Source organism: Lampetra planeri, unplaced genomic scaffold (genome assembly GCF_965212315.1).
Source record: "Lampetra planeri unplaced genomic scaffold, kcLamPlan1.2.h2 scaffold_473, whole genome shotgun sequence".
Lineage (NCBI taxonomy): Eukaryota > Metazoa > Chordata > Hyperoartia > Petromyzontiformes > Petromyzontidae > Lampetra > Lampetra planeri.
The window spans coordinates 1-27500 of record NW_027615296.1 but is presented as its reverse complement, the minus strand read 5'-3'; the positions used below and the strand labels follow the sequence as shown (position 1 = coordinate 27500).

The 27500-nt window shown below is 50.8% G+C and overlaps 1 protein-coding gene across 1 annotated transcript in view; it reads right to left on the bottom strand.

The window, feature by feature from the left end:
- LOC144741216 (uncharacterized) overlaps nucleotides 1-23043 on the bottom strand; it is a gene marked incomplete at its 3' end in the record, with an annotated part of 46435 nt that extends 23392 nt beyond the window's left edge. The window contains exons 1-4 of the mRNA XM_078623814.1: nucleotides 22952-23043; nucleotides 16241-16545; nucleotides 13005-13352; nucleotides 1-126 (exon numbers count right to left, since the gene is read on the bottom strand). The exon at nucleotides 1-126 is cut by the window's left edge and continues 21 nt beyond it. Coding sequence (XP_078479940.1) covers nucleotides 1-126; nucleotides 13005-13352; nucleotides 16241-16545; nucleotides 22952-22959 — 787 coding nt within the window. The remainder of the gene's footprint in view (nucleotides 127-13004; nucleotides 13353-16240; nucleotides 16546-22951) is intronic.
- Nucleotides 23044-27500: the final 4457 nt, after the last annotated feature.

Here is a 27500-nt window from a genome sequence, read left to right as displayed (position 1 = left end):
CGCCCTGGGTGAGCGGCTCGCCCAGCATCCAACGTCGCCCAGTGTTGTCCACCAGCTCCTCGCCATCCAGCGGTGCGGGCGGCAACTCCACCCCACTCCACCGCTTGGGGGCACGCGGCTTGGGCACTGCGGGGGGCGGTCAGCTACTCACTCAGCTACTCACTCAGCTACTCACTCAGCTACTCACTCACTCAGCTACTCACTCAGCTACTCACTCAGATACTCACTCACTCAGCTACCCACTCACTCAGCCACTCACTCAGCCACTCGCTCAGCCACTCGCTCAGCCACTCGCTCACTCAGCTACTCACTCACTCAGCTACTCACTCAGATACTCACTCAGCTACTCACTCACTCAGCTACTCACTCACTCAGCTACTCACTCAGCTACTCACTCAGCTACTCACTCACTCAGCTACTCACTCACTCAGCTACTCACTCAGCTACTCACTCAGCTACTCACTCAGCTACTCACTCACTCAGCTACTCACTCAGCCACTCACTCAGCTACTCACTCAGCTACTCACTCACTCAGCCACTCACTCACTCAGCTACTCGCTCAGCTACTCACTCACTCAGCCACTCACTCAGCCACTCGCTCAGCCACTCGCTCACCCACTCACTCAGCTACTCACTCAGCTACTCACTCAGCTACTCACTCAGCTACTCACTCAGCTACTCGCTCACCCACTCACTCAGCTACTCACTCAGCTACTCACTCAGCTACTCACTCAGCTACTCACTCACTCAGCTACTCACTCAGCTACTCACTCAGCTACTCACTCAGCTACTCACTCAGCTACTCACTCAGCTACTCACTCAGCTACTCACTCACTCAGCTACTCACTCAGCTACTCACTCAGCTACTCACTCAGCCACTCACTCAGCTACTCACTCACTCAGCCACTCACTCAGCTACTCACTCAGCTACTCACTCAGCTACTCACTCAGCTACTCACTCAGCTACTCACTCAGCCACTCACTCAGCTACCCACTCACTCAGCTACTCACTCACTCAGCTACTCACTCAGCTACTCACTCAGCTACTCACTCAGCTACTCACTCACTCAGCTACTCACTCAGCTACTCACTCAGCTACTCACTCAGCTACTCACTCACTCAGCTACTCACTCAGCCACTCACTCAGCTACTCACTCAGCTACTCACTCAGCTACTCACTCAGCTACTCACTCACTCAGCTACTCACTCAGCTACTCACTCAGCTACTCACTCAGCTACTCACTCAGCTACTCACTCACTCAGCCACTCACTCAGCTACTCACTCAGCTACTCACTCAGCTACTCACTCACTCAGCTACTCACTCAGCTACTCACTCAGCTACTCACTCACTCAGCCACTCACTCACTCAGCCACTCACTCAGCTACTCACTCAGCTACTCACTCACTCAGCTACTCACTCAGCTACTCACTCAGCTACTCACTCACTCAGCTACTCACTCAGCTACTCACTCAGCTACTCACTCACTCAGCTACTCACTCACTCAGCCACTCACTCAGCTACTCACTCAGCTACTCACTCACTCAGCTACTCACTCACTCAGCCACTCACTCAGCTACTCACTCAGCTACTCACTCAGCTACTCACTCAGCTACTCACTCACTCAGCTACTCACTCACTCAGCCACTCACTCAGCTACTCACTCAGCTACTCACTCAGCTACTCACTCACTCAGCTACTCATTCACTCAGCTACTCACTCAGCCACTCACTCAGCTACTCACTCAGCTACTCACTCACTCAGCTACTCACTCAGCTACTCACTCAGCTACTCACTCACTCAGCCACTCACTCACTTAGCTACTCACTCACTCAGCTACTCACTCAGCTACTCACTCAGCTACTCACTCACTCAGCCACTCACTCACTCAGCCACTCACTCAGCCACTCACTCAGCTACTCACTCAGCTACTCACTCAGCTACTCACTCAGCTACTCACTCACTCAGCCACTCACTCAGCTACTCACTCACTCAGCCACTCACTCAGCTACTCACTCAGCTACTCACTCACTCAGCTACTCACTCACTCACTCAGCTACTCACTCACTCAGCTACTCACTCACTCAGCCACTCACTCAGCTACTCACTCAGCTACTCACTCACTCAGCTACTCACTCAGCTACTCACTCACTCAGCTACTCACTCACTCAGCCACTCACTCAGCCACTCACTCAGCTACTCACTCAGCTACTCACTCACTCAGCTACTCACTCACTCAGCTACTCACTCAGCCACTCACTCACTTAGCTACTCACTCACTCAGATACTCACTCAGCCACTCACTCAGCTACTCACTCAGCTACTCACTCAGCTACTCACTCAGCTACTCACTCACTCAGCCACTCACTCAGCTACTCACTCAGCTACTCACTCACTCAGCCACTCACTCAGCCACTCACTCAGCTACTCACTCAGCTACTCACTCAGCTACTCACTCACTCAGCCACTCACTCAGCTACTCACTCAGCTACTCACTCACTCAGCCACTCACTCAGCCACTCACTCACTCAGCCACTCACTCATCTACTCACTCAGCCACTCACTCAGCTACTCACTCACTCAGCCACTCACTCACTCAGCCACTCACTCAGCCACTCACTCAGCTACTCACTCAGCTACTCACTCAGCTACTCACTCAGCTACTCACTCACTCAGCCACTCACTCAGCTACTCACTCAGCTACTCACTCACTCAGCCACTCACTCAGCCACTCACTCAGCTACTCACTCAGCTACTCACTCAGCTACTCACTCATCTACTCACTCAGCCACTCACTCAGCTACTCACTCACTCAGCCACTCACTCAGCTACTCACTCAGCTACTCACTCAGCTACTCACTCACTCAGCCACTCACTCAACTACTCACTCAGCTACTCACTCAGCTACTCACTCAGCTACTCACTCACTCAGCCACTCACTCAGCCACTCACTCAGCTACTCACTCAGCTACTCACTCAGCTACTCACTCACTCAGCTACTCACTCAGCTACTCACTCACTCAGCCACTCACTCAGCTACTCGCTCACTCAGCCACTCACTCAGCCACTCACTAAGCTACTCACTCAGCTACTCACTCAGCTACTCACTCAGCTACTCACTCAGCTACTCACTCAGCTACTCACTCACTCAGCCACTCACTCACTCACTCAGCCACTCACTCAGCTACTCACTCAGCTACTCACTCACTCAGCTACTCACTCACTCAGCCACTCACTCAGCTACTCACTCAGCTACTCACTCAGCCACTCACTCAGCTACTCACTCAGCTACTCACTCAGCTACTCACTCACTCAGCTACTCACTCACTCAGCCACTCACTCACTCAGCCACTCACTCAGCCACTCACTCAGCTACTCACTCAGCTACTCACTCAGCTACTCACTCAGCTACTCACTCACTCAGCTACTCACTCACTCAGCCACTCACTCAGCCACTCACTCAGCTACTCACTCACTCAGCTACTCACTCAGCTACTCACTCAGCTACTCACTCACTCAGCCACTCACTCACTTAGCTACTCACTCACTCAGCTACTCACTCAGCTACTCACTCAGCTACTCACTCAGCTACTCACTCACTCAGATACTCACTCAGCCACTCACTCAGCCACTCACTCACTCAGCTACTCACTCAGCTACTCACTCACTCAGCTACTCACTCAGCTACTCACTCAGCCACTCACTCACTCAGCTACTCACTTACTCAGATACTCACTCAGCCACTCACTCACTTAGCTACTCACTTAGTCACTCAGCTACTCACTCAGCTACTCACTCAGCCACTCACTCAGCCACTCAGCTACTCAGCTACTCACTCAGCTACTCACTCACTCACTCAGCCACTCCCTCACTCACTCACTCAGCCACTCACTCACTTAGCTACTCACTTAGTCACTCAGCTACTCACTCAGCTACTCACTCAGCTACTCACTCAGCTACTCACTCAGCCACTCACTCACTTAGCTACTCACTTAGTCACTCAGCTACTCACTCAGCTACTCACTCAGCTACTCACTCAGCCACTCACTCACTTAGCTACTCACTCAGCCACTCAGCTACTCACTCACTCAGCTACTCACTCACTCAGCCACTCCCTCACTCACTCAGCTACTCACTCAGCTACTCACTCAGCCACTCACTCAGCCACTCACTCAGCTACTCACTCACTTAGCTACTCACTCAGCTACTCACTCAGCCACTCACTCAGCTACTCACTCAGCTACTCACTCAGCCACTCACTCACTCAGCTACTCACTCAGCTACTCACTCACTCAGCCACTCACTCAGCCACTCGCTCAGCCACTCGCTCAGCCACTCGCTCACCCACTCGCTCACCCACTCACTCAGCCACTCACTCAGCTACTCACTCAGCTACTCGCTCACCCACTCACTCAGCTACTCACTCAGCTACTCACTCAGCTACTCACTCAGCTACTCACTCACTCAGCTACTCACTCAGCTACTCACTCAGCTACTCACTCAGCTACTCACTCAGCCACTCGCTCAGCCACTCGCTCAGCTACTCACTCAGCTACTCACTCACTCAGCTACTCACTCAGCTACTCACTCAGCTACTCACTCAGCTACTCACTCAGCTACTCACTCAGCTACTCACTCAGCCACTCGCTCAGCCACTCGCTCAGCTACTCACTCAGCTACTCACTCAGCCACTCGCTCAGCCACTCGCTCACCCACTCACTCAGCTACTCGCTCAGCTACTCACTCACTCAGCTACTCACTCAGCTACTCACTCACTCAGCCACTCACTCAGCTACTCACTCAGCTACTCACTCAGCCACTCACTCACTCAGCCACTCACTCAGCTACTCGCTCACTCAGCCACTCACTCAGCTACTCGCTCACTCAGCCACTCACTCAGCTACTCGCTCAGCTACTCACTCACTCAGCTACTCACTCAGCTACTCACTCACTCAGCTACTCACTCAGCCACTCACTCAGCTACTCGCTCACCCACTCACTCAGCTACTCACTCAGCCACTCGCTCAGCCACTCACTCAGCCACTCGCTCAGCCACTCGCTCAGCCACTCACTCAGCCACTCGCTCAGCCACTCGCTCAGCCACTCGCTCACTTAGCTACTCACTCAGCCACTCAGCTACTCACTCACTCAGCTACTCACTCACTCACTCAGCCACTCCCTCACTCACTCAGCTACTCACTCAGCCACTCAGCTACTCACTCAGCTACTCACTCACTTAGCTACTCACTTAGTCACTCAGCCACTCACTCAGCCACTCACTCACTCAGCTACTCACTCAGCTACTCACTCACTCAGATACTCACTCAGCCACTCACTCACTTAGCTACTCACTTAGTCACTCAGCTACTCACTCAGCTACTCACTCAGCCACTCACTCAGCCACTCACTCAGCCACTCAGCTACTCACTCACTCAGCTACTCACTCACTCACTCAGCCACTCCCTCACTCACTCAGCTACTCACTCAGCTACTCACTCAGCCACTCAGCTACTCACTCACTTAGCTACTCACTTAGTCACTCAGCTACTCACTCAGCCACTCACTCAGCCACTCACTCAGATACTCACTCAGCCACTCACTCACTTAGCTACTCACTTAGTCACTCAGCTACTCACTCAGCCACTCAGCTACTCACTCACTCAGCTACTCACTCACTCACTCAGCCACTCCCTCACTCACTCAGCTACTCACTCAGCTACTCACTCAGCCACTCAGCTACTCACTCACTTAGCTACTCACTTAGTCACTCAGCTACTCACTCAGCCACTCACTCAGCCACTCACTCAGATACTCACTCAGCCACTCACTCACTTAGCTACTCACTTAGTCACTCAGCTACTCACTCAGCTACTCACTCAGCCACTCAGCTACTCACTCACTCAGCTACTCACTCACTCACTCAGCCACTCCCTCACTCACTCAGCTACTCAGCTACTCACTCAGCCACTCACTCACTTAGCTACTCACTCAGCCACTCGCTCACCCACTCGCTCAGCCACTCGCTCACCCACTCACTCAGCCACTCACTCACTCAGCTACTCACTCACTCACTCAGCCACTCCCTCACTCACTCAGCTACTCACTCAGCCACTCAGCTACTCACTCAGCTACTCACTCACTTAGCTACTCACTTAGTCACTCAGCCACTCACTCAGCCACTCACTCACTCAGCTACTCACTCAGCTACTCACTCACTCAGATACTCACTCAGCCACTCACTCACTTAGCTACTCACTTAGTCACTCAGCTACTCACTCAGCTACTCACTCAGCCACTCACTCAGCCACTCAGCTACTCACTCACTCAGCTACTCACTCACTCACTCAGCCACTCCCTCACTCACTCAGCTACTCACTCAGCTACTCACTCAGCCACTCAGCTACTCACTCACTTAGCTACTCACTTAGTCACTCAGCTACTCACTCAGCCACTCACTCAGCCACTCACTCAGATACTCACTCAGCCACTCACTCACTTAGCTACTCACTTAGTCACTCAGCTACTCACTCAGCTACTCACTCAGCCACTCAGCTACTCACTCACTCAGCTACTCACTCACTCACTCAGCCACTCCCTCACTCACTCAGCTACTCAGCTACTCACTCAGCCACTCACTCACTTAGCTACTCACTTAGTCACTCAGCTACTCACTCAGCCACTCACTCAGCCACTCAGCTACTCACTCACTTAGCTACTCACTTAGTCACTCAGCTACTCACTCAGCCACTCACTCACTCAGCTACTCACTCAGCTACTCACTCACTCAGATACTAACTCAGCTACTCACTCACTTAGCTACTCACTCAGCTACTCACTCAGCTACTCACTCAGCTACTCACTCAGCTACTCGCTCACCCACTCACTCAGCCACTCACTCAGCTACTCACTCAGCTACTCACTTAGTCACTCAGCTACTCACTCAGCCACTCACTCACTCAGCTACTCACTTAGTCACTCAGCTACTCACTTAGTCACTCAGCTACTCACTCAGCTACTCACTCAGCCACTCACTCAGCCACTCAGCTACTCACTCACTCAGCTACTCACTCACTCAGATACTCACTCAGCCACTCACTCACTTAGCTACTCACTTAGTCACTCAGCTACTCACTCAGCTACTCACTCAGCCACTCACTCAGCCACTCAGCTACTCACTCACTCAGCTACTCACTCACTCAGCCACTCCCTCACTCACTCAGCTACTCACTCAGCCACTCACTCAGCCACTCAGCTACTCACTCACTTAGCTACTCACTTAGTCACTCAGCTACTCACTCAGCCACTCACTCAGCTACTCACTCAGCCACTCACTCAGCTACTCACTCACTTAGCTACTCACTTAGTCACTCAGCTACTCACTCAGCTACTCACTTAGTCACTCAGCTACTCACTCAGCTACTCGCTCAGCCACTCACTCAGCTACTCACTCACTTAGCTACTCACTTAGTCACTCAGCTACTCGCTCACCCACTCACTCAGCCACTCACTCAGCTACTCACTCAGCCACTCACTCAGCTACTCACTCAGCTACTCACTCAGCTACTCACTCACTCAGCTACTCACTCAGCTACTCACTCAGCTACTCACTCAGCTACTCACTCAGCTACTCACTCACTCAGCCACTCACTCAGCTACTCACTCAGCTACTCACTCAGCTACTCACTCAGCTACTCACTCACTCAGCTACTCACTCACTCACTCAGCTACTCACTCAGCCACTCAGCTACTCACTCACTCAGCCACTCCCTCACTCACTCAGCTACTCACTCAGCCACTCAGCTACTCACTCAGCCACTCACTCAGCCACTCACTCACTCACTCAGCTACTCACTCAGCTACTCACTCACTCAGATACTCACTCAGCCACTCACTCACTTAGCTACTCACTTAGTCACTCAGCTACTCACTCAGCTACTCACTCAGCCACTCACTCAGCCACTCAGCTACTCACTCACTCAGCTACTCACTCACTCACTCAGCCACTCCCTCACTCACTCAGCTACTCACTCAGCCACTCAGCTACTCACTCACTTAGCTACTCACTTAGTCACTCAGCTACTCACTCAGCCACTCACTCAGCCACTCACTCAGATACTCACTCAGCCACTCACTCACTTAGCTACTCACTTAGTCACTCAGCTACTCACTCAGCTACTCACTCACTCACTCAGCCACTCCCTCACTCACTCAGCTACTCACTCAGCCACTCAGCTACTCACTCACTTAGCTACTCACTTAGTCACTCAGCTACTCACTCAGCCACTCACTCAGCCACTCACTCAGATACTCACTCAGCCACTCACTCACTTAGCTACTCACTTAGTCACTCAGCTACTCACTCAGCTACTCACTCAGCCACTCAGCTACTCACTCACTCAGCTACTCACTCACTCACTCAGCCACTCCCTCACTCACTCAGCCACTCACTCAGCTACTCACTCAGCTACTCACTCAGCTACTCACTCAGCTACTCACTCAGCTACTCGCTCACTCAGCCACTCACTCAGCTACTCACTCACTCACTCAGCCACTCCCTCACTCACTCAGCTACTCACTCAGCCACTCACTCAGCTACTCACTCACTCAGCTACTCACTCACTCACTCAGCCACTCCCTCACTCACTCAGCTACTCACTCAGCCACTCAGCTACTCACTCACTCAGCTACTCACTCACTCACTCAGCCACTCCCTCACTCACTCAGCTACTCACTCAGCCACTCAGCTACTCACTCACTTAGCTACTCACTTAGTCACTCAGCTACTCACTCAGCCACTCACTCAGCCACTCAATCAGATACTCACTCAGCCACTCACTCACTTAGTCACTCAGCTACTCACTCAGCTACTCACTCAGCCACTCAGCTACTCACTCACTCAGCTACTCACTCACTCACTCAGCCACTCCCTCACTCACTCAGCTACTCACTCAGCTACTCACTCAGCCACTCACTCACTTAGCTACTCACTTAGTCACTCAGCTACTCACTCAGCCACTCACTCAGCCACTCAGCTACTCACTCACTTAGCTACTCACTTAGTCACTCAGCTACTCACTCAGCCACTCACTCACTCAGCTACTCACTCAGCTACTCACTCACTCAGATACTAACTCAGCTACTCACTCACTTAGCTACTCACTTAGTCACTCAGCTACTCACTCAGCTACTCACTCAGCTACTCACTCAGCTACTCGCTCACCCACTCACTCAGCCACTCACTCAGCTACTCACTCAGCTACTCACTTAGTCACTCAGCTACTCACTCAGCCACTCACTCACTCAGCTACTCACTCACTCAGATACTCACTCAGCCACTCACTCACTTAGCTACTCACTTAGTCACTCAGCTACTCACTCAGCTACTCACTCAGCCACTCACTCAGCCACTCAGCTACTCACTCACTCAGCTACTCACTCACTCAGCCACTCCCTCACTCACTCAGCTACTCACTCAGCCACTCACTCAGCCACTCAGCTACTCACTCACTTAGCCACTCACTTAGTCACTCAGCTACTCACTCAGCCACTCACTCAGCTACTCACTCAGCTACTCACTCACTTAGCTACTCACTTAGTCACTCAGCTACTCACTCAGCTACTCACTTAGTCACTCAGCTACTCACTCAGCTACTCGCTCAGCCACTCACTCAGCTACTCACTCACTTAGCTACTCACTTAGTCACTCAGCTACTCGCTCACCCACTCACTCAGCCACTCACTCAGCTACTCACTCAGCCACTCACTCAGCTACTCACTCAGCTACTCACTCACTCAGCCACTCACTCACTCAGCCACTCACCTACTCACTCAGCCACTCACTCACTCAGCTACTCACTCAGCTACTCACTCAGCCACTCACTCAGCCACTCACTCAGCTACTCACTCACCCACTCACTCAGCTACTCACTCAGCTACTCACTCAGCTACTCACTCAGCTACTCACTCAGCTACTCACTCACTCAGCCACTCACTCACTCAGCCACTCACTCACTCAGCCACTCACTCACTCAGCTACTCACTCAGCCACTCACTCAGCCACTCACTCAGCTACTCACTCACCCACTCACTCAGCTACTCACTCAGCCACTCACTCAGCTACTCACTCAGCTACTCACTCACTCAGCCACTCACTCAGCTACTCACTCAGCTACTCACTCACTCAGCTACTCGCTCAGTTACTCACTCACTCAGCCACTCACTCAGCCACTCACTCAGCCACTCGCTCAGCCACTCGCTCAGCCACTCGCTCAGCCACTCACTCAGCCACTCACTCAGCTACTCACTCAGCTACTCGCTCACCCACTCACTCAGCCATTCACTCAGCTACTCACTCAGCTACTCACTCACTCAGCTACTCACTCAGCTACTCACTCAGCTACTCACTCAGCTACTCACTCAGCTACTCACTCAGCCACTCGCTCAGCCACTCGCTCACCCACTCACTCAGCTACTCACTCACTCAGCTACTCACTCAGCTACTCACTCAGCTACTCACTCACTCAGCCACTCACTCAGCTACTCACTCAGCCACTCACTCAGCTACTCACTCAGCTACTCACTCAGCTACTCACTCACTCAGCCACTCACTCACTCAGCCACTCACCTACTCACTCAGCCACTCACTCAGCCACTCACTCAGCCACTCACTCAGCTACTCACTCACCCACTCACTCAGCTACTCACTCACTCAGCCACTCACTCAGCTACTCACTCAGCTACTCACTCACTCAGCCACTCACTCACTCAGCCACTCACTCACTCAGCCACTCACTCACTCAGCCACTCACTCACTCAGCTACTCACTCAGCCACTCACTCAGCCACTCACTCAGCTACTCACTCACCCACTCACTCAGCTACTCACTCAGCTACTCACTCACTCAGCCACTCACTCAGCTACTCACTCAGCCACTCACTCACTCAGCTACTCACTCACTCAGATACTCACTCAGCCACTCACTCACTTAGCTACTCACTTAGTCACTCAGCTACTCACTCAGCTACTCACTCAGCCACTCAGCTACTCACTCACTCAGCTACTCACTCACTCACTCAGCCACTCCCTCACTCACTCAGCCACTCACTCAGCCACTCACTCACTTAGCTACTCACTTAGTCACTCAGCTACTCACTCAGCTACTCACTCAGCTACTCACTCAGCCACTCACTCACTGAGCTACTCACTTAGTCACTCAGCTACTCACTCAGCTACTCACTCAGCCACTCACTCACTTAGCTACTCACTCAGCCACTCAGCAACTCACTCACTCAGCTACTCACTCACTCACTCAGCCACTCCCTCACTCACTCAGCTACTCACTCAACTACTCACGCAGCCACTCACTCAGCCACTCACTCAGCTACTCACTCACTTAGCTACTCACTCAGCTACTCACTCAGCCACTCACTCAGCTACTCACTCAGCTACTCACTCAGCCACTCACTCACTCAGCTACTCACTCAGCTACTCACTCACCCACTCACTCACTCAGCCACTGACCTACTCACTCAGCCACTCACTCACTCAACCACTCAACCACTCACTCACTCACTCACCCACTTACTCACTCAATCACTCACCCACTTACTCACTCACTCACTCAGCTACTCACTCAGCTACTCACTCACTCAGCTACTCACTCACTCAATCACTCACCCACTTACTCACTCACTCACTCACTCAGCTACTCACTCAGCTACTCACTCACTCAGCTACTCACTCACTCAATCACTCACCCACTTACTCACTCACTCACTCAGCTACTCGCTCACCCACTCACTCAGCTACTCGCTCACTCAGCCACTCACTCAGCCACTCACTCAGCTACTCACTCAGCTACTCACTCACTCAGCTACTCACTCACTCAGCTACTCACTCACTCAGCCACTCACTCAGCTACTCACTCAGCCACTCACTCAGCTACTCACTCAGCTACTCACTCAGCTACTCACTCAGCTACTCACTCACTCAGCTACTCACTCACTCAGCCATTCACTCAGCTACTCGCTCACCCACTCACTCAGCCACTCACTCAGCTACTCACTCAGCCACTCACTCAGCTACTCACTCAGCTACTCACTCAGCCACTCACTCAGCTACTCACTCACTCAGCCACTCACTCACTCAGCCACTCACCCACTCACTCAGCCACTCACTCAGCTACTCACTCAGCTACTCACTCACCCACTCACTCACTCAGCCACGGACCTACTCACTCAGCCACTCACTCACTCAGCCACTCAACCACTCAGCCACTCAACCACTCACTCACTCACCCACTTACTCACTCAATCACTCACCCACTTACTCACTCACTCACTCAGCTACTCACTCAGCTACTCACTCAGCCACTCACCTACTCACTCACCCACTCACTCACCCACTCACTCAGCCACTCAAATACTTACTCACTCAGCCACTCACTCAGCCACTCACTCAGCCACTCACCTACTCACTCACTCAGCCACTCACTCAGCCACTCAAATACTTACTCACTCAGCCACTCACTCAGCTACTCACTCAGCCACTCACCTACTCACTCACTCAGCCACTCACTCAGCCACTCACTCAACTACTGACTCACCAACTCACTCACTCATTCAGTCACTCACCGAGTCACTCACCAAGTCGCTCACTCACTCAGCCACACTTACCACCCCACGCTCACCCCCCCCACGCTCACCCCCCCCACGCTCACCCCCCCCACGCTCACCCCCCCCACGCTCACCCCCCCCACGCTCACCCCCCCCCACGCTCACCCCCCCCACGCTCACCCCCCCCACGCTCACCCCCCCCACGCTCACCCCCCCCCACGCTCACCCCCCCCACGCTCACCCCCCCCACGCTCACCCCCCCCACGCTCACCCCCCCCACGCTCACCCCCCCCACGCTCACCCCCCCCACGCTCACCCCCCCCACGCTCACCCCCCCCACGCTCACCACCCCCACGCTCACCCCCCCCACGCTCACCGCCCCAACACTCACCGGATGCGGCAGTCGGCGTCAACTCCATCTTGGCATCTCGCGTCACCACCACCGCCGGCTGTACCACCGCCGGCTGTACCACCGCCGCCGGCTGTACCACCGCCGCCGGCTGTACCACCGCCACCGGTGAAATTGGCGGCTTCTGCCTGCCGATCGGCGCAAACGCCACCGACTTGCGCCGCGTCTCCCTGGGCGTGCCGGCGGGCCCGGCGCCGGCCCCGCCGGGGCCCGGTGAGGCCTGGCCCGGTGAGGCCTGGCCCGGTGAGGCCGCGTTGCCGGTGCCGGCGGCGGCGGGAGATGCGGCCGGCGGTTTGCGCCGACGCGGCGCGCGCCTCACCGGAGATGCGGCTGTGCCGGAGGGAGAGAGGCAGAGGGAGGGAGGGAGGGAGAGTTGATTATTTTGAGTGATGAGGTGAGTAGTTCACTTTTTCACTCAGCTACTGACTCAGCTATTCGCTCAGCTACTCGCTCACCCACTCGTTGACTCATTCACTCACTGACCCACTCATCCACTCATTCAACCACTCATTCAACCACTCACTCAGCTACTCACTCACCCACTCACTCACCCACTCGCTCACCCACTCGCTGACTCATTCACTCACTGACCCACTCACCCCCTAACTCACCCACTCATTCAACCACTCGCTCTGCTACTCACTCACTCACCCACTCACTCACCCACTCGCTCACCCACTCGCTGACTCATTCACTCACTGACCCACTCACCCCCTAACTCACCCACTCATTCAACCACTCGCTCTGCTACTCACTCACTCACCCACTCACTCACCCACTCGCTCACCCACTCGCTGACTCATTCACTCACTGACCCACTCACCCCCTAACTCACCCACTCATTCAACCACTCGCTCTGCTACTCACTCACTCACCCACTCACTCACCCACTCGCTCACCCACTCGCTGACTCATTCACTCACTGACCCACTCACCCCCTAACTCACCCACTCATTCAACCACTCGCTCTGCTACTCACTCACTCACCCACTCGCTCACCCACTCGCTGACTCATTCACTCACTGACCCACTCACCCCCTAACTCACCCACTCATTCAACCACTCGCTCTGCTACTCACTCACTCACCCACTCGCTCACCCACTCGCTCACCCACTCGCTGACTCATTCACTCACTGACCCACTCACCCCCTAACTCACCCACTCATTCAACCACTCGCCGTTCTACTCACTCACTCACCCACTCACTCACCCACTCGCTCACCCACTCGCTGACTCATTCACTCACTGACCCACTCACCCCCTAACTCACCCACTCATTCAACCACTCACTCAGGACTTCACAGAAATGCTCAGCAAATTTGCAAACCTGTTCCTGGGGGTCGGAGATTGGATCACCGCTTTTTCCCCTAATGATGGTAATAGGTGTGGCGCTGCAGGTTACTTTTTTGATGGAGTTAAAGAGCGATTTGTGATCGCGGGCCACTGAGGCAGACTCCATCTCCTCAGCAACCCGCGACCACCACCCATCATCCTTGCAGCGCATTACGGCTCTCCGAACCTCCGAGCGAAGGCTGCGGTAAGCCTCCTCATTCTCCGACGTGGGATGCTGTAGCCGATGAGAGTGGGCCTGTCGCTTTTTCTCAGCCATCCTGAACACCTCCTCTGTCAGCCAGGGTCTCTGGGGAGGTCTGGACCACGTACCCAAAGCAGCCATTGCAGCTGCCTGAGTCACAGTCCTAAACCTCGCACATTTACCCTCGACATCAGGAGGAGTGGGGGACGATGCCAACCCCAGCTGCAAGCGATGATGAAATTCTCGCTTGCAACTTTTATCAGCTAGCTGAGACCAGGCCACCTTAGGTTTGAATGGGGTCCTGGGTGTACACCCACCAACGGAGTGGAAGAATGGCAGGCGCATCTTACAGATGACAAGTCGATGGTCAGAGGGCAGATGAGCTCCACGGTAGGTCCTGGTGTCAAGGACATGGGCTCGCATCCGCTGTTCCGTCACTATGTAGTCCAGCAGATGTTCCTGCTTGGACCCGGCATGCATCCATGATGTTGTGTGGATGCGCCGATGCCGGAACAGCGTGATGGTAATAACAAGCCCATGGGCTGCACAAAAATCTAGCAGACTCCTACCGTTGCTATTGAGCTGATCTGGCTCATGCCTTCCAATCACTCCAGACCAGGTGCCAGCATCATGACCAACTCTGGCATTGAAGTCACCCAACAGGATGACTCTGTCCCGAGGGGCCACTTTAGCCAGCACCTGTGACAGGAGGTCATAGAAGGCATCTGACTCATCGGCTTTGCCTGCATCCCTCCACGGATGTTCGTCTTTGGTGGGGGCATAAGTAACCACGACCACCACTCCTCGCCTCCCGTTGATGGGAAGGCGAGCCCAAAGTAGCCTGGGGCTTACAGCTTCCCACACCTCACCGCCACGCTCCCACGCCCCCTTCATTCTTTTGTTCAGAAGAAGAGCCACTCCCTGTTGTTTGGCAGTCTCCTGCCCCGAGTAGAGGACTGTCCACCCCTCATGGTGGCGGTAACCACAACCGGTCCACCGGACCTCCTGAATACTACAGAGATCCAGGCGGTACCGGTCCAGCTCCCGACAGAGGAGTGGCAGCCTCTCCTCCGCAGCGAGCGTTCGAACATTCCACGTGGCCACACGAAGTGGTTTTTTGTTGTTTCTGGAGGAGCCCCGAGGGTGAAGATTCAATCTCCTGGCTCCGACAAATGGGGTTTGGCCAGGAGACGTCATAGACGCCTGTCCCCCCGGGGCCTCCGGCACAAGCTTATTAATTAGATATTTTTCAAGTGGCTTTGTGGTAATTAGTTGAAGGTGGAGGGGTTACCAGCCCCTCGCACCTGTCCAGAGCCCCCATTTGGCCGTTGTGGTGGTCACAGACGCCATGAGGGGAAAGGCCAATCGGAATTGGCCCTCCCCCCACAGCATTGTCCACGACAGCGTTGCCCGTCCGGCACCACGAGGAGGTAGGGGGTTGTTTTTGCCGCACACACAGCAACACGCACGCACGCACACGCACACACAAAGACATAACACACATGCACACGCACGCACGCGCACGCACGCACACACACACGCACACACAACAACACACGCACACACACACGCACACACAACAACACACGCACACACACAACAACACACAACACACACAACAACACACAACACACACAACAACAACACAACAACAACAACACACAACACAAACAATCTCCGAACCTGGGCTGCCCGCCCCATCGTCCTCCTCCTCCCCATCATCATCATCGGCGAGCGGTGGCTGACGCCGTTTGCGGTCAAGGCCCTGTCCGTGTCCCTGTCCCTGTCCGTGTCCCTGTCCGTGGTCAAGGCCCTGTCCGTGTCCCTGTCCGTGTCCGTCGGAGGAGCGGCCCGTGCCGGGAGGGCCGCCCGTGCCGGCCTGTCGGCACGCGATGGTCACAGCCGAGAGGCCCTGGCCGCACGAAGGGCAGAAGCTGAAGGCCTCCTGCACCTGGCTGCCGCAGAACGGGCAGAAGCTCAGCGCCATCCTGTCGCGGGCGAGAGGCAAAGGTCAGGGCAAAGGTCAGGGCAAAGGTCAGGGCAGAGGTGACCCGCCGTAGCCTGCGAAGCACTAAAAACCGAGAAAATGCCGGAAAAACACTCAAGTCGGACGAAAATACCACAAAAAAACCACTAAAATCAGACGAAAATATCACAAAAAACACTCGAATCAAGACGAAAAAATCCTAAAAAACACTCAAATCAGACGAAAAAATCACAAAAAACACTCAAATCAGACGAAAATACCCCAAAAAAACACTCAAATCAGACGATAATACCCCAAAAAACACTCAAATCAGACGAAAAAAAATCCCAAAAAACACTCAAATCAGACGAAAAAAATCACAAAAAACACTCAAATCAGACGAAAATACCTAACAAAACACTAAAATCAGACGAAAAAAATCCCAAAAAACACTCAAATCAGACGAAAAAAACACTCAAATCAGACGAAAATACCCCAAAAAACACTCAAATCAGACGATAATACCCCAAAAAACACTCAAATCAGACGAAAAAAAATCACAAAAAACACTCAAATCAGACGAAAAAAATCACAAAAAACACTCAAATCAGACGAAAATACCCCAAAAAACACTAAAATCAGACGAAAAAATCCCAAAAAACACTCAAATCAGACGAAATAATCCCAAAAAACACTCAAATCAGACGATAATACCCCAAAAAACACTCAAATCAGACGAAAAAAAATCACAAAAAACACTCAAATCAGACGAAAAAAATCCCAAAAAACACTCAAATCAGACGAAAATACCTACAAAAACACTAAAATCAGACGAAAAAAATCCCAAAAAACACTCAAATCAGACGGAAAAAATGACAAAAAACACTCAAATCAGACGAAAATACCCCAAAAACACTCAAATCAGACGAAAAAATGACAAAAACACTCATATCAGACGAAAATACCCCAAACAACACTCAAATCAGACGAAAAAATGACAAAAAACACTCAAATCAGACGAAAAAAATGACAAAAAACACTCAAATCAGACGATAATACCCCAAAAAACACTCAAATCAGACGAAAAAAAATCCCAAAAAACACTCAAATCAAACGAAAAAAATCCCAAAAAACACTCAAATCAAACGAAAATACCTACAAAAACACTAAAATCAGACGAAAAAAATCCCAAAAAACACTCAAATCAGACGGAAAAAATGACTAAAAACACTCAAATCAGACGAAAATACCCCAAAAAACACTCAAATCAGACGAAAAAAATCCCAAAAAACACTCAAATCAGACGAAAATACCCCAAAAAAACACTCAAATCAGACGAAAAAAATCCCAAAAAACACTCAAATCAGACGAAAATACCCCAAAAAAACACTCAAATCAGACGAAAAAAATCACAAAAAACACTCAAATCAGACGAAAATACCTAAAAAACACTAAAATCAGACGAAAAAAATCCCAAAAAACACTCAAATCAGACGAAAAAAACACTCAAATCAGACGATAATACCCCAAAAAACACTCAAATCAGACGAAAAAAAATCACAAAAAACACTCAAATCAGACGAAAAAAATCACAAAAAACACTCAAATCAGACGAAAATACCCCAAAAAACACTAAAATCAGACGAAAAAAATCCCAAAAAACACTCAAATCAGACGAAATAATCCCAAAAAACACTCAAATCAGACGATAATACCCCAAAAAACACTCAAATCAGACGAAAAAATCACAAAAAACACTCAAATCAGACGAAAAAAATCACAAAAAACACTCAAATCAGACGAAAATACCTACAAAAACACTAAAATCAGACGAAAAAAATCCCAAAAAACACTCAAATCAGACGGAAAAAATGACAAAAAACACTCAAATCAGACGAAAATACCCCAAAAAACACTCAAATCAGACGAAAAAATCCCAAAAAACACTCAAATCAGACGAAAATACCCCAAAAAACACTCAAATCAGACGAAAAAAATCCCAAAAAACACTCAAATCAGACGAAAATACCCCAAAAAACACTCAAATCAGACGATAATACCCCAAAAAACACTCAAATCAGACGAAAAAAAATCACAAAAAACACTCAAATCAGACGAAAAAAATCCCAAAAAACACTCAAATCAGACGAAAAAAATCCCAAAAAACACTCAAATCAGACGAAAAAAATCCCAAAAAACACTCAAATCAGACGAAAATACCTACAAAAACACTAAAATCAGACGAAAAAAATCCCAAAAAACACTCAAATCAGACGGAAAAAATGACAAAAAACACTCAAATCAGACGAAAATACCCCAAAAACACTCAAATCAGACGAAAAAATGACAAAAACACTCATATCAGACGAAAATACCCCAAACAACACTCAAATCAGACGAAAAAATGACAAAAAACACTCGAATCAGACGAAAAAATGACAAAAAACACTCAAATCAGACGATAATACCCCAAAAAACACTCAAATCAGACAAAAAAAAATCCCAAAAAACACTCAAATCAGACGAAAATACCCCAAAAAACACTCAAATCAGACGAAAAAAATCCCAAAAAACACTCAAATCAGACGAAAATACCCCAAAAAACACTCAAATCAGACGATAATACCCCAAAAAACACTCAAATCAGACGAAAAAAAATCACAAAAAACACTCAAATCAGACGAAAAAAATCCCAAAAAACACTCAAATCAGACGAAAATACCTACAAAAACACTAAAATCAGACGAAAAAAATCCCAAAAAACACTCAAATCAGACGGAAAAAATGACAAAAAACACTCAAATCAGACGAAAATACCCCAAAAACACTCAAATCAGACGAAAAAATGACAAAAACACTCATATCAGACGAAAATACCCCAAACAACACTCAAATCAGACGAAAAAATGACAAAAAACACTCGAATCAGACGAAAAAATGACAAAAAACACTCAAATCAGACGATAATACCCCAAAAAACACTCAAATCAGACAAAAAAAAATCCCAAAAAACACTCAAATCAAACGAAAAAAATCCCAAAAAACACTCAAATCAAACGAAAATACCTACAAAAACACTAAAATCAGACGAAAAAAATCCCAAAAAACACTCAAATCAGACGGAAAAAATGACAAAAAACACTCAAATCAGACGAAAATACCCCAAAAAACACTCAAATCAGACGAAAAAATCCCAAAAAAACACTCAAATCAGACGAAAATACCCCAAAAAAACACTCAAATCAGACGAAAAAAATCACAAAAAACACTCAAATCAGACGAAAATACCCCAAAAAACACTCAAATCAGACGAAAAAAATCCCAAAAAACACTCAAATCAGACGAAAATACCCCAAAAAAACACTCAAATCAGACGAAAAAAATCACAAAAAACACTCAAATCAGACGAAAATACCTAAAAAACACTAAAATCAGACGAAAAAAATCCCAAAAAACACTCAAATCAGACGAAAAAAACACTCAAATCAGACGATAATACCCCAAAAAACACTCAAATCAGACGAAAAAAAATCACAAAAAACACTCAAATCAGACGAAAAAAATCACAAAAAACACTCAAATCAGACGAAAATACCCCAAAAAAACACTAAAATCAGACGAAAATACCCAAAAAACACTCAAATCAGACGAAATAATCCCAAAAAACACTCAAATCAGACGAAAATACCCCAAAAAAAACACTCAAATCAGACGAAAAAAATCACAAAAAACACTCAAATCAGACGAAAATACCCCAAAACCACTAAAAACTGAAAAAATAATTAAGTGTTGTAAAGCAATCGGGGATCCGAGAGACACAAAGACAAAGGTCCCCCGTGTAGCCTGTAACAGACTGTTGGGGCAAGTGCTGTTAGCTAAAGCAGCTGGAACACACATACACACAGACAAAGGTCCCCCGTGTAGCCTGCAACAGGCTGTTGGGGCAAGTGCTGTTAGCTAAAGCAGCTGGAACACACAGACACACAGACAAAGGTCCCCCGTGTAGCCTGCAACAGGCTGTCGGGGCAAGTGCTGTTAGCTAAAGCAGCTGGAACACACAGACACACACAGACAAAGGTCACCTGTGTGGCCTACACACGGTTTTGGGGCAAGTGCTGTTAGCGAGTAAAGCATTGGATCATCTAGAGAAACAAAGACGTCTCTGTCGCCCCGTGTCTCCCGTGTCTCTGTGTCTCTGTGTCTGTGTCTCTGTGTCTGTCTCCCCGTGTCCCTCTCCTCGTGTCTCTGTCGCCCCGTGTCTCCCCGTGTCTCCCCATGGCTCTGTGTCTCCCCGTGCCTCCCCGTGTCTCTGTGTCCCCGTGTGTCTCTGTGTGTCTCTGTGTGTCTGTGTGTGTCTCTGTGTGTGTCTCTGTGTGTCTGTGTGTGTCTCTGTGTCTGTGTGTGTCTCTGTGTCTGTCTCCCCGTGTCCCTCTCCTCGTGTCTCCCCGTGTCTCCCCGTGTCTCCCCATGTCCCCGTGTCTCTGACTCCCCGTCTCTCTGTCTCCCCGTGTCCCCATGTCCCCGTGTCTCTGTGTGGCTCTGTGTCTCCCCGTGTCCCCGTGTCTCCGTGTCTCCCCGTGTCTCCCCGTGTCCCCGTGTGTCTCCACGTGTCCCCATGTCCCCGTGTCTCTGTGTGGCTCTGTGTCTCCCCGTGTCCCCGTGTCTCCCCGTGTCTCTGACTCCCCGTGTCCTCGTGTCTCCCCGTGTCCCCGTGTTTCCGTGTCTCTGTGTCTCGGTCTCCCCGTGTCCCCGTGTCTCCCCGTGTCTCTGTGTCTCCCCGTGTCCCCGTGTCTCCCCGTGTGTCCCCGTGTCTTCCCGTGTCTTCCCGTGTCTCTGCGTCTCCCCGTGTCCCCGTGTCTCCCCGTGTGTCCCCGTGTCTCTGTCTCCCCGTGTGTCCCCGTGTCTCTGTGTCTCCCCGTGTCCCCGTGTCTCCCCGTGTGTCCCCGTGTCTCCCCGCGTCTCTGTGTGTCTCTGTGTCTCCCCGTGTCCCCGTGTCTCCCCGTGTCTCCCCGTGTGTCCCCGTGTCTCCCCGTGTCTCTGTGTGTCTCTGTGTCTCCCCGTGTCCCCGTGTCTCCCCGTGTGTCCCCGTGTCTCCCCGTGTCTCCCCGTGTCTCTGTGTGTCTCTGTGTCTCCCCGTGTCCCCGTGTCTCCCCGTGTGTCCCCGTGTCTCTGCGTCTCCCCGTGTCCCCGTGTCTCCCCGTGTGTCCCCGTGTCTCCCCGTGTCTCTGTGTCTCCCCGTGTCCCCGTGTCTCCCCGTGTGTCCCCGTGTCTCCCCGTGTCTCTTTGTGTCTCTGTGTCTCCCCGTGTCCCCGTGTCTCCCCGTGTCTCCCCGTGTGTCCCCGTGTCTCCCCGTGTCTCTGTGTCTCCCCGTGTCCCCGTGTCTCCCCGTGTGTCCCCGTGTCTCTGTGTCTCCCCGTGTCCCCGTGTCTCCCCGTGTGTCCCCGTGTCTCCCCGTGTCTCTGTGTGTCTCTGTGTCTCCCCGTGTCCCCGTGTCTCCCCGTGTCTTCCCGTGTCTCTGTGTCTCCCCGTGTCTCTGTCTCCCTCCGTGTGTCTCCGTGTGTCTCCCCGTGTCTCCCCATGTCCCCGTGTCTCCCCGTGTCCCCGTGTCTCCCCGTGTCCCCGTGTCTCTGTGTGTCCCCGTGTCTCCCCGTGTCCCCGTGTCTTCCCGTGTCTCCCCGTGTCTCTCCGTGTGTCCTCGTGTCTCCCCATGTCCCCGTGTCTCTGTGTGTCCCCGTGTCTTCCCGTGTCTCCCCGTGTCTCTCCGTGTGTCCTCGTGTCTCCCCATGTCCCCGTGTCTCTGTGTGTCCCCGTGTCTCCCCGTGTCCCCGTGTCTCGCCCGCTCCTCTCCCCCTATGGCCTAGGCCTAGAGAGGCCCCTGGCAGTCGGGTCCACATGGAGCCGTGACCCCGACAGAGACACAGCAGAGAGACACAGCAGAGAGACACAGCATAGAGACACAGCAGAGAGACACAGCAGAGAGACACGGCAGAGAGACACAGCAGAGAGACACAGCAGAAAGACACGGGGAGACACACACAGGGGGGGGAGGGCAGGCGGGGGGGAGAGACACGGGAAGACAGAGACACGTGGAGAGGGAGACACAGCAGAGAGACACAGCATAGAGACACAGCATAGAGACACAGCATAGAGACACAGCATAGAGACACAGCAGAGAGACACAGCAGAGAGACACAGCAGAGACACAGCAGAGACACAGCAGAGACACAGCAGAGACACAGCAGAAAGACACGGGGAGACACACACAGGAGGGGGGGAGGGCAGGCGGGGGGGGAGAGACACGGGAAGACAGAGACACGTGGAGAGGGAGACACAGCAGAGAGACACGGCAGAGAGACACAGCAGAGAGACACGGGGAGACACACACGGGGGGCAGGCGGGGGGGGAGAGACACGGGGAGATTCACGCACCTTAACATGGCGACTGACGTGGAGTGAGACGACCCCTAGCGGACACACGGGGAGACACACACTCACACACATTCACGCACTCACTCATTCACTCACTCATTCACTCACTGAGTCACTCACTCAGTCACTCACTCAGTCACTTAGTCACTCAGTCACTCACTCATTCACTCACTCATTCACTCACTCACTGAGTCACTCACTCAGTCACTCACTCAGTCACTCACTCAGTCACTTAGTCACTCACTCAGTCACACACTCAGTCACACACTCAGTCACTCACTCATTCACTCACTCATTCACTCACTCACTGAGTCACTCACTGAGTCACTCACTCAGGCACTCACTCAGTCACTTAGTCACTCACTCACTCACTCAGTCACTCACTCACAGACACACACACTCACTCACACACTCACTCACACACTCACTCACTCACACACTCACTCACACACTCACTCACACACTCACTCACTCACACACTCACTCACACACACACTCACTGAGTCACTCACTGAGTCACTCACTCAGTCACTCAGTCACTTAGTCACTCACTCACTCACTCAGTCACTCACTCACAGACACACACACTCACTCACACACTCACTCACACACTCACTCACTCACACACTCACTCACTCACTCACACACACACTCACACACACTCACACACACTCACACACTCACACACTCACACACACACTCACTCACACACTCGCTCACACACTCACTCACTCACCACTCACACACTCACTCACACACTCACACACTCACTCACTCAGTCACTCACTCAGTCACTCACTCAGTCACTCACTCAGTCACTCACTCACACACTCATACACTCACTCACACACTCACTCACTCACACACTCAGTCACTCACTCAGTCACTCACTCACACACTCACTCACACACTCACTCACTCACTTAGTCACTCAATCAGTCACTCACTCAGTCACTCACTCAGTCACTCACTCAGTCACTCACTCACACACTGACTCACTCACTCACACACTCACACACACACTCACACACTCACTCACACACTCACTCAGTCACTCACACACTCACTCAGTCACTCACTCACACACTCACTCACTCAGCCACTCATTCACCTACTCACTCACACACTCACTCACACAACTCACTCACACACTCACTCACACACTCACTCACACATTCACTCACTCACACACTCACTCACTCACCACTCACACACACACTCACACACTCACACACACACTCACACACTCACTCACACACTCACTCAGTCACTCACACACTCACTCACTCACACACTCACTCACTCACACACACACTCACACACACTCACACACACTCACACACACACTCACACACTCACACACACACTCACTCACACACTCGCTCACACACTCACTCACTCACCACTCACACACTCACTCACACACTCACACACTCACTCACTCAGTCACTCACTCAGTCACTCACTCAGTCACTCACTCACTCAGTCACTCACTCACACACTCATACACTCACTCACACACTCACTCACTCACACACTCAGTCACTCAGTCACTCACTCACACACTCACTCACACACTCACTCACTCACTTAGTCACTCAATCAGTCACTCACTCAGTCACTCACTCAGTCACTCACTCACACACTGACTCACTCACTCACACACTCACACACACACTCACACACTCACTCACACACTCACTCAGTCACTCACACACTCACTCAGTCACTCACTCACACACTCACTCACTCAGCCACTCATTCACCTACTCACTCACACACTCACTCACACAACTCACTCACACACTCACTCACTCACACACTCACTCACACATTCACTCACTCACACACTCACTCACTCACCACTCACACACACACTCACACACTCACTCACACACTCACTCAGTCACTCACACACTCACTCAGTCACTCACTCACACACTCACTCACTCAGCCACTCATTCACCTACTCACTCACACACTCACTCATACAACTCACTCACACACTCACTCACTCACACACTCACTCACACATTCACTCACTCACACACTCACTCACTCACCACTCACACACACACTCACACACTCACTCACACACTCACTCAGTCACTCACACACTCACTCAGTCACTCACTCACACACTCACTCACTCAGCCACTCATTCACCTACTCACTCACACACTCACTCATACAACTCACTCACACACTCACTCACTCACACACTCACTCACTCACACATTCACTCACTCATACACTGCACGTAGAATGGAAATAATAAAATAATAAAAATAAAACTTAATTGAATAATTTATTAAGATGTGTTGACCATTTCGATTGAAAGCTTTCGTGACTGCAGGGATTCATCTTCTTGGTTCTTTCGGTAAAGTCGTCACGTAGAAGGGAAATAATAAAATAATAAAAATAAAACTTCATAAAATAATTCAACACATCTTAATAAATTACTTTACGAAGTTTTAATAATTCTCAGTGAGAATTATTTCATTATGTTTTATTTCTATTATTTTATTATTTCCATTCCACGTGACTTTACCGAAAGAATCGAATCCAGCCGGAATCGTCGACACCGTCAGAGAGGAATCGGAATCGAACTTACCCCCTTTGCAACATGTCCGCCGCTGTTACCGAAGGCCGCAACGAGCTCACCACCGCACGCTAGCAGTGGAGCAGCTCACCCACCTCCTCCTCCTCCACCTCTTCATCCCCCGCCGTCGCCTCCTTCCTCTCTGCCTCCTCGTTTGTGGTTGTGAGTTGTCGCTCGGCAGGAGGGAGCGGGCGAACGAGGAGGAGGGGGGGGGGGGTGGAAGGTGGAAGAAGAGGCCGCCTCGGATAGAAGTTCCCGCCGGGTCTTGGTGAGGGGAAGCAGGTAGGGCTTCTAGGAAAGGTCGGGGGGCCCGTTGGGAGTCTCGCGAGGCCTATCGGTGTTTTCGCCTATCTCTCTCTCTCTACTATCCACCGTTTATAATTCAAACATTAATTGATGTTATCATATATAAACACATATTTGTAGGCATTTCCACGCGGACGGATTCGCCGCTTGTGTTCATGGCTAATGTTATAATTTGTTGATGGGGTCTAAGTTAATGCCTCAGTGGGATTTTACATGGTAAGATAAAAACCATCGTTGCTTTGGGTACATGTAGACTTAAAATGATTTGTTTACCTTTGCCGTGTGCCACTGCTATCGTGTTTTTGCGTGTACTGTGTGTGTTGTGTGTACTGTGTGTGTGTACTGTGTGTACTGTTGTGTGTAGTGTGTGTACTGTGTGTGTTGTGTGTAGTGTGTGTGTGTACTGTGTGTACTGTTGTGTGTAGTGTGTGTACTGTGTGTGTTGTGTGTACTGTGTGTGTTGTGTGTACTGTGTTGTGTGTAGTGTGTGTGTTGTGTGTACTGTGTGGTGTGTGTATTGTGTGTGTACTGTGTGTGTTGTGTGTGTACTGTGTGTGTTGTGTGTACTGTGTGTGTTGTGTGTACTGTGTGTGTTGTGTGTAGTGTGTGTGTGGTGTGTACTGTGTGGTGTGTGTATTGTGTGTGTACTGTGTGTGTTGTGCGTGTACTGTGTGTGTACTGTGTTGTGTGTGTGGTGTGTACTGCATGTACTGCGTGTACTGCGTGTACTGCGTGTACTGTGTGTGTACTGTTGTGTGTGTAGTGTGTACTGTGTTGTGTGTAGTGTGTGTGTGGTGTGTACTGCGTGTACTGTGTGTGTACTGTTGTGTGTGTAGTGTGTACTGTGTTGTGTGTAGTGTGTGTACTGTGTGTACTGTGTACTGTGTGTGTACTGTGTTTGTTGTGTGTGTAGTGTTCACTGTGTGTAGTGTTCACTGTGTGTGTACTGTGTGTGTAGTGTGTGTACTGTGTGTGTTGATTGCACTGTGTGTACTGTGTGTGTTGATTACACTGTGTGTACTGTGTGTGTTGTGTGTGTACTGTGTGTTATGTGTGTACTGTGTGTTGTGTGTGTACTGTGTGTTGTGTGTGTACTGTGTGTGTACTGTGTGTGTACTGTGTGTTTGTGTGTACTGTGTGTGTACTGTGTGTGTAGTGTTCACTGTGTGTGTAGTGTTCACTGTGTGTGTAGTGTTCACTGTGTGTGTAGTGTTCACTGTGTGTGTGTGTAGTGTGTGCTGTGTGTGTAGTGTGTGCTGTGTGTGTAGTGTGTGCTGTGTGTGTAGTGTGTGCTGTGTGTGTAGTGTGTGCTGTGTCTGTTGTGTGTGCTGTGTCTGTTGTGTGTGCTGTGTGTGTAGTGTGTGCTGTGTCTGTTGTGTGTGCTGTGTCTGTTGTGTGTGCTGTGTGTGTAGTGTGTGCTGTGTCTGTTGTGTGTGTTGTGTGTACTTGGTGTAGTGTGTACTGTGTGTGTTGTGTGTACTGTACTGTGTGTGTTGTGTGTACTGTGTACTGTGTGTGTTGTGTGTACTGTGTGTGTACTGTGTGTGTACTGTGTACTGTGTGTGTTGTGTGTACTGTGTGTGCTGTGTGTGTTGTGTGTACTTTGTGTAGTGTGTACTGTGTGTGTACTGTGTACTGTGT